This window comes from Stigmatopora nigra, chromosome 18, assembly GCF_051989575.1.
Source record: "Stigmatopora nigra isolate UIUO_SnigA chromosome 18, RoL_Snig_1.1, whole genome shotgun sequence".
NCBI lineage: Eukaryota > Metazoa > Chordata > Actinopteri > Syngnathiformes > Syngnathidae > Stigmatopora > Stigmatopora nigra.
In genome coordinates this window covers 5197731-5212977 of record NC_135525.1, presented here as the reverse complement: position 1 = coordinate 5212977, position 15247 = coordinate 5197731, and the positions used below count along the sequence as shown (strand labels likewise).

Here is a 15247-nt window from a genome sequence, read left to right as displayed (position 1 = left end):
TTAAAATTTGTTTGACATCTATCAGTGTCAATGGGGATAAAATATTGACTTTTTCATTTTCTTGAAAAAAAATTAAACTTAAAAACCTATTAGGAAAATATATTTTTACAATCTTTAAAGACAATTCCTCTAATAAGCTAACTTTAAAATAACAAAATGAAGGTAGAGGTTTCAATGAAGTCAATATCCAATTAAATGTAATAAGAAAATACTTTTTGTAAAAAAAATAAAACTTACTTTTACACATATGGGAATAATTAAACTGACTACTAATCACATCTTGGAAAAAGTCCTAATTTTACGATAAAACTGTAGTTAAGGCAAAAAAAAGTCTTAAAATGTAAAAAGGCATTTTTTAACAAGACATCGAAATATCCAAACAATGATGTCATCAATGAGGCTTATTGAAGTTATTCCTTGTAAGACACACCGATTTCATCCAAACCAAGTTTTTGTTTGCCTGTTTTCTGTCTGATAATCCTCCCTTTTATCCCCACTCGCTGTTAAATCCCCACCATGACAGCCCCGATTGTTTTTCACTATCCAGTTGCTAGGCAACGGCAAAACTCATGTTTGTGGGCCTCGCTCGGTGCTGTAGCTATGAGGTGAGAAGGTTCTGAAGGGGGCCCTTTGAGGCTTGCTTCCAAATCTGACAGAGACGGGCTACCTGTTATCTCCACCGCCTGCGACCAGTCGCGCCTTTGCCTGAGAGTCTACACGCCTCCTGATGGGAGTGCCTCTCAAATCAATACATGTGTGTGTGTGCGTGCATGTATGTGTGATGCAATTATAGCAGTGGCCAAGGAACTCCTGTTTTGTTTGCTTTTTATTAATCACGGAATAAAGTGTACACACCAGGGCTGCCATGATTAATCATCAACTAAATGATTTTAATTAGAAAATATTGTTTTATGTTATCAAATTAGTCAACAACTTTAAATTTTAAAGTTCATTCTTTGTTTACTGACATTGTTATCCTCAATGTACACACACACATGTATAATTAAGGGAAATATGGTATCTATTTATCAGAACATTTTAAAATGTAGACTTAATAAAAAAAGAAATAATTTTAAAATTTAGACTTAAAAAAAAAGAAATAATTTTAAAACTTAGACTTAATAAAAAAGAAATATTTGTACAATTTAGACTTAATAAAAAAGAAATAATTTTAAAATTTAGACTTAATAAAAGAAATAATTTTAAAATTTAGACTTAATAAAAGACATAATTTTCAAATTTAGACTGAATAAAAAGAAATAATTTTGAAATTTAGACTTAATAAAAAAATAATTTTAAAATTTAGACTTAATAAAAAAGAAATAATTTTAAAATTTAGACTTAATAAAAGAAATATACATTAAATATTCCCTGATTTGTCATACAAGCAGAAAAAAAGACATTTGTCATCAAGTTATACGCAAACAAATCCATTTCGAACCTCTGTGACCTTTAACCCCATTACACCTCAATGTAATGATGCAATTACAAATGTATTCCGCAAGTCTGACGAACTAACTCCCTTACATGTTTTTGAGTTATCTCGAACAAAAACAATCAAGCTCCCCCTAATTTCATCCTATAATAATCACACCAGGAAAAGAATCCCTGAGTTGATAGCGAGCGTCGACAGCTAATGTACAATCATTCATATTTAATGTGCAAATGTCAGCATCTGCATCATTAGGTCTTCCTTCAAATCTTTTGGGTGATTCCAGAATCAGAGGCAATTTAAAAACCAACAGAGCATTTATACTTGCAATTTTTGGCAACGTCAAGGCTAAATATTTTACACTGATTACTTTAACTCTTTCCAGTGCCATTAATGGTAATAGACATTCAATAATATGCTCCTTTTTGATTTGAAATTAATTGAGTTTATCACTAGTTGAGTGTCCAATCTATTAAAGTGGGGACTGTGGCATGGTCATTCGCTGCCAACCCTCCAACTCAAAATTGTTTTGACATATAGACCAGGGTGGCTAACAAGTTAGACGCTGAGAGCCAAAATGTGAAACTTTGAGAGTCAAAGAGCCAAAATTTGAAACTGTGAGAGTCAAAGAGCCAAAATTTGAAAATGTGAGAGTCAAAGAGCAAAAATTAGAAACTGTCAAGAGTCAAAGAGCCAAAATTTGAAAATGTGAGAGTCAAAGAGTCAGACCTTACGTCAGAAGCAGCGTAAAAATACCCATTCTGCCACATTATTTTTAAAATATAATTTATGATTTGTTTTAAATGGGCCCTGCTGAATTTGAGAGTATTTTAAGAGAGAATAAGAAAAGTTGAAATGAGGCAAAGAGCAACAATATATACAAAATATGATCAGAAGCAATTCATTTTGGCCGGGAGCCAAATGTGGCTCGAGAGCTAGTCTAGACAATCAGTGTCAACCAAACGTAATATACTCCAGTGTATTTTATGGGTGTATTAGAAATATCTTGGGTGGTTAAGGGCACAAAATGTCATCTAGTTGTAGAATGATCTTTCTATTACCTGATATCTCAGTGCTTTGGTCGTTATAAGCGGGTGTATCAGTTGTGGGAATCTGGCACCGCCATCCAACAGCTGCCCGCATCCATCATCTCCGCTGTCGGCGAAGGCGGGGGGTGCCACCCCGCAGACCTTGATGGCTGTTTGAAGAGCTGCATGGAACCCAAAAGCAGATTTTTTTTAAATATTAACACTATCATACTTCAGGAAACTTTTATTTTGAAAAGGATAAAGTTGAATAGATGAACTCACAAAAGACCACAAGGCTGATGTAGCCTTGGTGGAAAATGTTGGCTTTTGTTGTCATTTTTTCCACAAGTACTGATGGTACAAGAAATAAAAACTTGATTTTTTCCTGTTAAAAAAAGAGAAATGTGAAGCCACCCTCTGTCTGTGGATACCTGGTTAGTAGCCAGCTAGTAAAAAGGTGCTCAGAATACGAACGATGTGACAAAATTAATATTAATAATAATATTAATAATAATAATAATGCACTTACATTATAATAGATGTTTTGGCTATCGCGGTAAGGGTTATATGCCCACCGCCCACCGATGAGCGGTGGGGGCAGTTTATTTGCAGCTGACCTTTAAATCGGCGTGGCTTGCCGTCGCCTTTTTTTCTTTACACCGCGACACTTGCTCGCTTAATTGAACCAAATATGCACAAAACTACTAAATCAAACCTCGTGGACTCCGAATAACCTCTCCGATGGTGTTTTGGGACCGTAGATCGAAAGAAAAGAAAAGTTTGTAGTACCTACTCTGCCTTCTCTGCACCGACGTTGACTTTTGCACACGGCCGGTTCATGAGGAGTGATTTGTGGGGAGCTTGCCGGCATGGATCGGTAAGTCCTCGGTTCTTACACAGGTGGAATTAATGGATTAACATCGTCAATTGTTGTCATAACAAAACAAATTTACATGCTCACTGCACTTTAAATATTCATTTGCACTATCCAAATGAAAAGTGTAAAAACGGAATGTAATCCCTCTTAGTTACAATTTATTGGACGTCTATTGCCGTCAAAGGCACACAATGTGTTAAAACTATGAAATCTGGCATGGATTGCAGGGAATTGTTTGGGTGTATAACATGATTGTTTGTTTTCATATATTTTAGTTATAGTCATGATTTTGTTTGAGCTTGGTGAATGAATGAGTGGGTAGCACGTTGGCCTCACAGTTCTGAGATTCGAGGGTTCAATCCCAGGTCCATTCATTCCTGAGTGTTGGTTGCAAATCCTCCCCAGGGTTTTCTCTGGGTAGTCCAGTTTATACCTGAATTCAGTAGTTGGCTGGAATAGCATCCATTTTAATGGAATTTACTAGATCATTTTCCTTTTAGTTCATTAATAGTCAATACCATTTGAAATTCTCTTGGCAGAATTGTTACAGTGGACCACTACAAGGCAGCCATGTTGCTAAGTGGTGTAGGTGATGCTCTTGGCTACAGAAACCAAAAGTGGAAGTACAATGCTTCCGGACCAGACATTCATAAGGTGAAAACATGCCCATTACCCCCCCCCCAAAAAAATAACATGAACTTAAAATGCTCAATTTGCTTGGTGTAGGAATTAGAGGAGCTTGGCGGTCTGAAGAACATCAAGGTGGAGCTTCCCGATTGGCCCGTGAGCGATGACACCGTCCTGCATCTCGCCACGGCAGAAGGACTCGCCACAGGTCAGGGCCAGATGACCCCCCCTTTTCTTCTGAAACTGTAAAAAAAAAAATGTATTAGCAACAATGCATTGTGATATTATTTTTGAAAATGCAGGCAAAAGGGGGGAGGAGCTTCTTCATGAGGTGGCTGGTCGCTATGTAGAAGCCATGAAAGACATGGAAGGGAGGAGACCAGGACCTTCAAGCATTTTAGGTGAGAAGTTCAAGGGAAAACAAGTTGTGTGCTTTATCCTCCAAAAGTAAATAGAGTTGAATGTAAAAAATGAAATGTTTCAGGGGTGTCACAGTTGAGACCTGGGGAGGAGGACGGCTTCCGAGTCCCTTACAATCCGGATGGGACCGGCTGCGGGGCCGCCATGAGATCCATGTGCATCGGCCTGAGGTATTAGAACTATCAGTTCCATTGACGACAATAGAACTCTTATCATTTGTTTTTTGCTTAAGTGTTCAAAAGAATACATTTTAGTATGGTGATTAATGCATTAAAACCAAAGCAATACCTACATACAAAAACACAGGCAAGTTTATACGTTAGATTATTGTTATTGCTGTGATCAGCTCCAGCACCCCTGGTATGCTAACTTAATAGCAAAAAAATGTTTACCTCAGATACGCCAAGCCTGATCAGCTGTTATCCCTGGTGGCGGTAGCCGTGGAGACGGGCAGAATGACCCATCCCCACCCCACGGGTTTCCTAGGCGCGGTGGCGTCGGCCTTGTTTGCCGCGTACGCCACACAACGGCGCCCCATCACCACGTGGGGCTTGGGCCTGCTCAACGAGGCGTGCCCCGTGGCCAGGAACTTTGTGCAGGGGCGGGGTTTCGCACTGGAAGAGACAGAACGAGACTGGGGCTACTTTTGCGATAAGTGGCAGTGGTAAGATTGTCTACCATTTCAACATAACTGTCATTTCTGACATCATCATCACTCAAAACTTTAATTGTAAGAATCTTCATAGTTGACAATACTCAAATATGAACAAATTTCACCTTCTGGTTTATTTTGGAGTAATTGCCATACCACTACTACTATTACTACTACTACCACTACATCTCCACCTCGTGGATGTATAACAAACCACTACTAGCATTACTACTACTACTACATCAACTAGTGGATGCATAACAAACCACTACTACTGTTACTACTACTACCAATACTACATCACCTAGTGGATGTATAACAAACCACTACTACCATTACTACTACTACGTACTACTACCACTGCTACTACTACATCTCCACCTAGTGGATGCATAACAAACCACTACTACTGTTACTGCTACTACCAATACTACATCACCTAGTGGATGTATAACAAACCACTACTACCATTACTACTACTACGTACTACTACCACTGCTACTACTACATCTCCACCTAGTGGATGCATAACAAACCACTACTACTGTTACTACTACTACCAATACTACATCACCTAGTGGATGTATAACAAACCACTACTACCATTACTACTACTACGTACTACTACCACTGCTACTACTACATCTCCACCTAGTGGATGCATAACAAACCATTGCTACTATTACTACTACTACTACCACTACTACATCACCTAGTGGATGAATAACAAACCTCTACTACCATTACTACTACTACTACTACTACTACAGCTCCATCTAATTGATCTATATCACAACCACTAGTACTACCACTTTGAATAATATTGCGGAAAATAAGGTAATTTGTTGCTTTGAGCAATTAAAAAAAAATGGTATCCATTCATAATGTAAACACAATGTAGTGCTACTGAAATGAAGTCAAAATCAAGAAACAGGCCCTATATACCACAAAGTATAAGTATCTTTCCACCATGTTTGTGCAGGTACCTGGACTTGAGGGGCATCTCCAACGGGGTGGGTCCAACCATCTGGCCCGAGTCGTACGGGCCGGCCGAGAGGGACCAATCGTACAAGAGCTTCAGCCTGGCGGGCTGGGCCGGCCGGAGCGGTCACGACGCCCCCATGATCGCACTGGACGCGCTGCTGGCCGCCGGCGCCGACTGGGAAGAACTCATGAGCAGGGCTGCCTTCCACGGAGGTCATTCTGCAAAACTAATTAAATTTAAATTGGAAATGTCAAAGTGACACCTGACTCTGGACACCCTCTGCTCACCCGCAGGTGACAGCGACAGTACGGCGGTCATCGCCTGCTGCTGCTGGGGTCTCCTCCACGGCACCCGGGGTGTCCCCGAAGGCAACTACGCACATCTGGAGTACCGCCAGCGACTGGAACGCACCGGCGAGCAGCTCTACGCGTTGGCGTACTGATGGAGGGGAAAGTAGGCCACGTGTCAACGCGGGGGCAGGAGTCAGTTCTCGTTTGGTGTCGTGCTGGCCCCCCCGAGGCCATCGTGCGTCCCACTGACCCACAGACGAGTGGCAACAAGGACACCAGCATCACAGGATGTCGATGCAGAGTCGCTGCTGTTGCAAGGGCTCCCCTTTGTGGAGATTTTAGTTACACTACAGTGGTACTTCTACTTAGGAAATTGGTTCAATACGTTTTTTTTGTAATTTGGAATGTTCTAAATATTACCAAATGAGATTTATTAATCCATTAGAATGATGGCACTTTGCCAGACGCACCAAAAACCAAAGCATCCAAGTTTAAAAAGGCAATTGCTGAATAGTTGTAACCTGAAAAATTTGTATGTTGAAGTATTTGCAAGTAGAGGCACCACTGTATTTAAATAATATATATGTGAGCTACTTACCAATAAATTACCAGCAAAACATGTTCTGGTTAAGTTGAAAACTTTATTTTTTGGTCATTATGTTTTTCATATTTTTTTGTCCATTTTTTTTTTATATTTTATTAACCTAAATAAGAGATGAACAGTCAGAGGGTAATTTTTATTTAGAACTATTGTGGGTCAAGTTAAAAGAAGTGATAGATAAAAAAAATCCCCCATCCTCTCTACAAATCCTTCCCATCGAGCAGTAAAGATCCGTTTTTTTTTTGTCGAAAAAGACGTCACTGGAAGACCGAAGCATTTTGTCCCAAAACGGAACAAAAGGAAGAAGTTGAAGAGGAATGCGGGATTTGTGCGGAAGTCAGACGGCGTTTTCGTAGTCGTCTGTTTGGATTTAAAAAAAAAAAACAGAAGTTCCTTCTTTTGGTGGGGCCGATGGAAAATAAAAGGCAGAAAGAGAGGAAGAAGAAGGTGCGAAATCTTTTGTCCTGTCAGTCTATTTTGTGTGTCTGCGTCTGTGTGTTCAGTCAGCTCGTTTGTCAGCTCTCGGTCCCGCCGACGTTTGAGTGAGTTTAGTTTCCGGGCTGATGGAAGGACCCCGGGTGCGTCTGAACTTGCATTGCTGGGGGTGGAGGAACAAAATAAAATAAATCAATAAAATGATTACACATATATTTTGACAGCACTAGAATTGGAGGACATTTTAGCTTGCAAAGTTCCTAAAATGACTTTTTTTCTGCACTTATTTTTAAAATATGTTAAATTAACATGTTACTAGTTATAACACTCAGTGATCTTCATAATTGGACATCACATTTTAACTCAATTAGGCCAAAAAAAAAAAACTTATGCTATACAGGTGGTCAGCTTGACCCAGAATATTATAATTAATATTACATTATTATTTGAAAATTGATATAAAAAACTTTTAGATCAAATACGAGAATATTTACTATTAAATCATTGGCTGGTATTCACAAGACTAGACATCTCATTCTTTCAAATTTGGGAGCCCGTCTGTAAACACGAATTTTTCAATGCTATGAAGAGTATTCAATGTCCAATCTATTTAAACTAGAATCCAGGTCAAAATGGTCGAGCGTCATCAAGGGTGAGCCTAATGTATGGCCTAAAAAGGCTCAACAGTTTTGCTACACATTATTGAGGCTACTCCAGATATTATCTCCATTTTCAACTAAACTGAAACATTTTAAATTGGTCTCAGGAGAAGCCAATTGACTCGAAAAATGTTAGTATTTTGCATGGGATGTAAAATGCTCTCCAACTCAGTTTGTTTGTCCTGCAAGTACCTTGTGGATGTCCGATGTAAAAGTGTTGGTGCGTCCCCTGCTGCGGTCCGTGCTGCGGGTGCTGTGGCACCGAGTTAGGCCCCTGTTGCGGCGGGGGCTGTAGCATGACTAACTGTGGTTGACCATGACTCCCCGAGTGGTGGGGACCTGACATGGCACCTTGTACGTGAGCCTGACGAAGCGATTAAAATGGGGGTTTCAATCGGAAACAAGACTGGCAGAACAGGGCAGAGTTAGGGTTCTTACCTGTGCCAACTGTCCTAGGGGGTACGTGGATGGGATGCCCTGGTGTCCGTGAATGCTATAGCCCTGGATGGGGTATGAGCCCTGCGGGGACGTGTGGCCGGGTGGCATGTTGGGTGGGGTTGGCGTCGAAAGTGGACCCGAATGGTATAAGGATTGCGGCTGCGGGCCTGATTGTGCGTTCTGAAAACAGCATTAAACGGATTAAAAACTCATCCGGCATATTGAATTTGGCATGTTATTACACTCCCTTACCTGTCCAGGACTGGGTGCAGCATGCTGGGGTGGGGGCTGGTTTCCAGTTGGGGTACTAGAAGGTTGAGGCTGGTGGACTGCCCCCGTGTGGTGGGAAAAAGACTGAGGTGCTGGATACAAAAAAAAAAAAAGAATTAAAACAGTGTAATTCTATAAAATTACATTGGGGCATTAAAGGTATTGAAGCATGATCATTCAATACCAATTAATGTCAATGAATCGTTTAAATAGTGCCATTAATGAGTTCATATTTAATTCCTCACCATAAATGCCCTGCTGGGGGCCCTGTGGCCCCTCTCCTTGCGTTTGGAACTGTGGGCCTCCCGGGGGTCCGAGGGCCTGCGGGTGGGGAGCCCCACCTTGCCCTATCATCCTGGCTCCTCCTTGCAGCATGGAGTACATGGGCTAAAACAAGAGAGTTTATTAGAAGTCAAGGGCAGAAAGGAGTGTAATTTAAAGTGCATTTTTTTACCTGTCCGGGATACGGCGACATGGCCTGAATGACCTGCTGTTGGCTGTACTGCTGTGGACTGTACTGAAGATAGGACTGAGGGTAGGGAGACGCCACCAGGGGGGCACCGGCCGCAGATGCCGCCGCTTGCAGCATGGGGGGTGCTGAGCCGCCGTGGTCTGAGCGCCCGGCCACCACCGAGCCTGAAACGTGATGTGTTTTGAATGAGAAAGCTGTTGCTGTTTAAGAATAGAATAGAAAAAAATAAAGTTATGTGCATTACCTTTAGTTCTGGGGTACTTTCCTTGGCCCACTGCAGACATTGTGTACTGGTACATTTGTGGGGTCTGGGGGAAAAATTAGAAGGAAAGTACACTCAGATGTGTGTGATTATAAAACCATCAATAACCCTTCCACTGCTTTAACACTTTGGTTGCCTAATGTGTATTTTTGTGAAAATGAAAACACTTAAATTCACAAAAATGCAATGATGTGAAAAAAGATTTAGAATGTTCGAATGTTCAAGTGCAGATGAACATTTTACTGGACTTTTTTTTAGCTTTTATACTCCAAAAAACTAATTTTTTGAGAAAAAAACATTCATATTAAATGAATTAACCCAGGAAGCTAATATTGACAAGCAATTTTGCGTACCTGTACTGAGTGGATCGGTGACACATATGACAGGTAGGGGGCGTTGTAGAGTGGACCCTGCCCGCCGGGATGCTGGATGACCACTGGGCTCGGAGGGGTGGGTCGGGGGGGTGTGGGTGCCGTTGTTGGTTTTGCCTGTGGGGCGAGTATAAAATTATTGATATGGGTTATAGTTGCTATGCCGTGACTTGACGGGTTGGGGAGGGGAGGGGGGGACTTACCATAGGCATTTGAGGTTTGAGGTTGATTGGGTTGAATTCTTTAGCATTGGGATTCAAGGTGGACTTCTTCACTTGGCTAGACATGAGGACAAAGATGTTAAAAGAAATTGCCAATCAAATAATGAAAATCAAACGACAGGTTATCAACTCACTCTGGCACACCCTCGGTGCGGTCCGACGCGCCGTCCTCACTTCCGGGGGTTCTGGCCGGTTGAGGGGGGGACGGTGAATGCCTACCCGAGCCAGCCTCGGCAGAGTTGGAGGCCTCCTTCGGGGATTCGTCTGACGGCAGCGGTAAAGGCTGAGGGTTGGAGGGGGCGGCGGCCAGTGTTTTGGCTTCATCTGCCGGCGAAGGTTTGGGCAGACCCCCGTCGACGAGCGCGGGGGGAGTTGCTGCCGCGGGGGAGCCGGGACCGCTGGAGGTCCCTCCGCTCGGCTGAAGCTTTAAAAAAAAAGAATTAAAAAAAAAAGTGAGACTTTTCGCCGCACAAATGCACTCATGAAAACACTCACCCTAAACTCTTTCCCGAACTTGCGCAGTTCCTCAATTTGTGACCTTTGTTGAACCGAAGGGGCTGGCACGGGAAGAGGGGGATGATAAAAACATGCTAATACGAGAGCAACTTTTGTTATGTTCTCACCTTTGCCGCTCTTGCCGTCCTCCGTGCCGCCAGGACTGTCGGCACAGCGTTCTTTAGCGGCAGCGCAGAGGATTTCATTCACTGGGCAGACAAATGACAAACGGATAAGTTACGCCACTTCATTAGGACAGAGCCACGTCTAAGTATAAAAAAGGGCGACTTAGGGCTACCCTTACCCCTAAAAAGCTGTAAATTATTATCATTCATTTTTTTTAAACAAATTAAAATCCTAATACAAACCAGAAGTGAGAAGGTAGACCTTACCGTCCACTGGGAAGATAGGGGCGGGGCCTGACGTCTTGTGTGCGGGCAAAGAGATGGACGACGTGTCCAGATAAAGCGTGTCCTGGGAAGAGCCCGATTTTGGCGAGCGAACGGCTGCACAGAAAACATGTGAGAATTTGATGGGCCTTACTAGACTCCAGAAGAAAAAAAGATTAAATGAGAGTACTTACTACCAGTGGATTGAGAATGTGTGTTGGGAGTGCGGACTGTTCTGCTCGACTGTGGAGGTCTTTGAGCTTTGGGAGAAGTCCTGGTAGGAACTGAAAGATACATAAATTCAATTTGCTTTAACCTTTTAAGAAAGAAATAATTAAGCCAATTGCAGTGCACAAGGAGAGAGACAACCATTAATGCACACACTCATACCTAGGGTCAATTTAGTGTTCAACCAGCCTACCCTGCATGTTTTTAGGATGATGGAGGAAACCAGAGTACCCGGAGAAAACCCATGCAAGCCCAGAGAGACTGTTCAAACTCTAACTTACCTCCGTTAACAGGTCTGGTAGCCTCTGACAATGAGTGCGGGAGAGAATGGGAATGTGGGACCGCGTGTCCGTGGGCAGCAGAGGGGCTGGTCGGGGAAGGAGCTGCGGAGTGGGAGGCGGCTGCCCCCGGAGAAGCGGGGGTGTACGGACTGGAGGGACCGGAGCCGGGGCTTGGGCTTCCCTGGGAGTGGTGGGCGGCATAGGCGCCGCTTCGACCCGACAGCGGGCTGCTTCGCTCCGAAGGGGAAACGCCAGCTTGGGGGCCGGTGGCGGAGGGCAGCGGCGGTCTGGGGGACGAAGACGGGGGTGTGGAGCGGTAACCCCCGCTGAGACGGCTGTGGGACGGGGCGCCGCCAGGACCCCTCTCGACTCGATCCCGGTTCATCTCCCTTTGCCGTTGCGGTAGAGGAATGTACTTGCCCTCCCTTAAAAACAAAAACGTGAATCAGCACACAAACGCGTAGACTTCCCTGACGGAATTCTCACCTGGGTCCAGGGCTGTCTCGGCCCCGTTCGCGAGGGCTCTCGTGGCCTCGCTCCCGATCGGCGCCATCGCGGATCACGGCGCTGTATTTATCCTCCTCGCTTTTGCCCTCGTCGTTTTCCAGGCCTGCGCGGTGGCGATGCTGGGGGGTGGACTCGATCTCGCAGGCCAAGCGAGTTGCCCGGGCTTCCCTCTGTCGGAATACTTCGGACGTGCCTCTCTCCAGTGGGACACTAAAAGATGACAATAATCTCAAACATCAACTTCAATGTTTATGTGCTTACATGTTTGTTAATGCGAACCCAAAGACCCTCATGTGGAAACTTACGTGTACATAGAAAGGCTGGAATCATACGTTGACGTGACTCCATATTTCACTTCATTGTAGCGGAACATCTCGTTGGCATCCCAGCCATTGGACTAACGGAAAGAAACCACAAGTGATAATCAACCAAATGAAATAATTCCAACATTAAACAAGCTGGCCTTTGAAGAACTCACTGTATCCGCGTCCAGATTATAACTCTCGCCATTGGTGTCTCCTCCCTCCCACCTCTGCAGCACTTTCTCCTTGTGTTCCCCGTTGACGCGAGTGGAGCTGATAGCGGTGTCGGTGAATGTATCTATTTGTAATTCAAGATAACGCAATCAAACAAACAGTCAAGACTTGCTTTTGATCCTGGTATCTTAAAATGGCAAGAAAATAACTGAAATTCAGCAAAGCGCGCACCTCTGGTGGCATAGTTGAGGTCTACGTCTCTGCAAGTCATGGTAACCAAGTCGGAAGGGCTGAAGATCATGGTGTCGGTAATTTCTTCTCTTCGCGGGGGAACCGACGTCGAGCTGTCCTCTTCGTTGCGTTTGTGCACAGCGTCCACGGCCAATTCGCACTGAGTACACAGAAGGAAATTAACATTGGGAACTCAACAGACTGTAAAGTGATGGAAGAAAACAGCCTTACCCGTGAGCTAAGTGTCTTAAAAATGCCTTCAAACATACTGCCATTCTTCACTCTTATATCACAAGTGGAACCCTGTAAAAGATGTGGTTTAGTAATAGTATTGAGGTTTTTGAGATAGATAGGCAATAAAAACTTACCACGACAGCTGTAAGGAAATGAAGCATTCGAGCATTGTTGTAGACCCCCTCAAAAACCTAAAAAAATAAATAAAACAGAAACAAAGTATCCATCAAGACTCATGCAAACACCTTCCAAAAACGCCATCATTATATGATTAATGGTGGGAAAAAAAAATCACATATTAGATGCAATTAAAAGCAAGTTAAATGTAAAATTTTGATTTTGGTCTCATAGATTTGAATACTTACAGGGGAAGACTGGAATGGCGGTTTCGCATTAGCTCGATTCCTGTTGAACAATAACAAAAGTTGAGGCTTTTTTTTTAAGCATTTGGGTTAAACCTTTATAGGGTTAATGACAATTTTTGGTCATTAAAATTGAGTAAGTACACTCTGGTTATGGCTCCTACTATCATTTAGTCATTTTTTTCTTTATTTAATAGTATTTATTGACATTTACAGACATCCAACAGATAGGAATGGTTGAATGCTTTTTGTTTCAGTTTCATTTATGCCCAAATGCAAAAATCAATTGGACTAATTGGGCTAGCAGGGATATTTTGCCCCAAAATACAGATTATTAATCCCATTAACATTTAAAACAGCCTTCCTTTCCTAAAATCCGTCAAAATTTGATTTGAAAAAAGATCATACTGACAGAAAATAGTCACTTCTAGTTTCATACTATACAATACATTTTTAAAAATGTAAGTGAAAACGTCACTACCTATAAAAAGATGACAATTAATAGATCTGTTTACACAAAGGCAACGACGAGCTCGAAGAAATTGCGCAAAAACCAAACAAGTCTAGCCTAACAAAAGCAACATGTTTTGGTCGAATCATATAACAAATACGACGTTTACGTTAAATCCAAACAAGTTTGGGCTTAGCTAGCTAAGAAAAATACACGGTTACAAAACAAAGGCTGAAGTGAATGTGACCAAAACAAAAACAACACGTTCGCAAGAGCGACGACGGCGCACGACTGACCTTGCGTTTGCCATTAAATCTCTTCCAAGTTGAATCAACGTTTCTCCAAACCTTCTTTTAAGGCTACATTAAAGTTTACCCCAAATAAACAGTTTGTTTTTCTCCCAAAATGCGTGTGCCTTCGAGGTCTTGACCGGCCAGATAAACTTTCTTTCACCTGTATGTTGATTTGCTACCTAAAGGTTTCATCAAAGTTAGACCCGCCCCTTTTAGTCGTGTTCTCTTTGAGTCGGGCAATCTTATTGGTTCCTGTCATGTGTCGATCTTAAAGAGGGGAATTGGATTGGCTCTGTCGCTGAGACGCGGCCCATTGGGATCCCTGCGCTTTAACCGGTAGGCCTTAGTGGGAAACGTACAACCGCGGACTTTCCTGAGGCGTGTTACTCGAGTTACTCACCTCCCGGCTGGCGTCCTGTTAGTACTGCTGCCACCGCTGACTGGAGAAGACATGCCGGCGGGGCCCGCTGTACCATTTGACGCTTTTCTTCCACCAGAATTAGACTGTTGTTGTTTCAGCATGGCGAAGAAGCAAAAGTATCTAAACTGATAAAATACTAAGTGTAGCTTCGGCTGGAAACTATCTTTAGCAGTTGAGCCGGTGTCACCTCAGCAAGACCGGCTATGGTGGCTAATCTTGTAAAGCGAATACCAGTCGCTTGTGGCCTAAAATGCACAGGCTAACACCCCACTAATTCAAGCAAACGTTGCGTGCACCCTCCAATTGCCTTTCCGAAACACCCACTTTGTGATATCAGCGGTTATGACAAAGTAAACGACGGATCAACTGACACGAGTTTTCGTGTAATTATTTAGCAACGGCTAGGTGTCTTAGCATTAGCTTTGATCCTCAAGCTCCACTCAGGCGCTTTCACTCAGCGTTTACTTTCTTTCTTTCAACGGCGTCACCTTGACTCCGGCGAAATCTCCCGATAAAAAACTAAAGTCTTCGAGTTGCTTGTCAGTCGCTTCCGTAAGAGTAATTAGTCAGGTTTTGTATGGGAAAACCTGCAGCGGACGGTCAATACCACCTCTCGGTAGGTTCTCTTGACTCAATCCGCGCGCGGCTAACTGGGAAACCGGTGGGCAAGGAGAAGGGGGAGGGCTTTGGAGAGTGGAGGCGCGCGCACACCTTTGAACTCCTGCTAGTCGTGCACGCGCATACTGGACAGTTGATTCAATGGAATTCTTTGATCAGATGAAACAAGGTATTGATCAAAGTAGAGTTGATTGGATATCACTTAAACTGAGACGTTTAAA

The 15247-nt window shown here is 43.1% G+C and overlaps 2 protein-coding genes across 3 annotated transcripts; one reads left to right on the top strand and one right to left on the bottom strand.

Annotated features, from left to right (window-relative positions):
• Positions 1-3066: 3066 nt before the first annotated feature.
• adprh (ADP-ribosylarginine hydrolase) lies at positions 3067-6873 on the top strand. The gene is made up of 8 exons (XM_077739712.1): positions 3067-3337; positions 3877-3991; positions 4064-4172; positions 4267-4365; positions 4449-4554; positions 4782-5048; positions 6019-6233; positions 6315-6873. Exons 1-8 carry the CDS (start codon positions 3330-3332, stop codon positions 6461-6463), a joined length of 1068 nt encoding a protein of 355 aa, XP_077595838.1. The 5' UTR covers positions 3067-3329; the 3' UTR covers positions 6464-6873.
• Positions 6874-6932: 59 nt separating this feature from the next.
• Positions 6933-15102, bottom strand: atxn2l (ataxin 2-like). Of its 2 annotated transcripts, none has more exons than XM_077739706.1 (23): positions 14388-15102; positions 13247-13286; positions 13016-13072; positions 12879-12950; positions 12648-12807; positions 12419-12540; positions 12246-12337; positions 11920-12150; positions 11434-11858; positions 11119-11208; positions 10928-11041; positions 10664-10744; positions 10536-10597; positions 10175-10464; positions 10023-10098; positions 9802-9936; positions 9431-9494; positions 9169-9350; positions 8960-9101; positions 8697-8806; positions 8445-8624; positions 8199-8370; positions 6933-7510 (listed from the first exon to the last, which is right to left on the bottom strand). In XM_077739706.1, exons 1-23 carry the CDS (start codon positions 14507-14509, stop codon positions 7461-7463), a joined length of 3069 nt encoding a protein of 1022 aa, XP_077595832.1. In that variant the 5' UTR covers positions 14510-15102; the 3' UTR covers positions 6933-7460. The 2 variants fall into 2 exon arrangements, with proteins under 2 accessions (XP_077595832.1, XP_077595833.1); XM_077739707.1 differs by lacking the exon at positions 14388-15102 and adding an exon at positions 13991-14279.
• Between the last annotated feature and the right edge of the window lie 145 nt (positions 15103-15247).

What these genes read in the sequence shown, in the direction of transcription:
- adprh (XM_077739712.1), top strand. An exon ending in TCCATGTGCATCGGCCTGAG is followed by an intron (nt 4,555 to 4,781) that starts GTATTAGAACTA and finishes TGTTTACCTCAG; the next exon opens with ATACGCCAAGCCTGATCAGC. An exon ending in TTTTGCGATAAGTGGCAGTG is followed by an intron (nt 5,049 to 6,018) that starts GTAAGATTGTCT and finishes ATGTTTGTGCAG; the next exon opens with GTACCTGGACTTGAGGGGCA.
- atxn2l (XM_077739706.1), bottom strand. Translation starts at nt 14,509, where the DNA reads ATGCTGAAACAACAACAGTCTAATTCTGGTGGAAGAAAAGCGTCAAAT. An exon ending in CCCTATCTTCCCAGTGGACG is followed by an intron (nt 10,745 to 10,927) that starts GTAAGGTCTACC and finishes TTGTCTGCCCAG; the next exon opens with TGAATGAAATCCTCTGCGCT. An exon ending in CTGCACCCAGTCCTGGACAG is followed by an intron (nt 8,625 to 8,696) that starts GTAAGGGAGTGT and finishes TGCTGTTTTCAG; the next exon opens with AACGCACAATCAGGCCCGCA.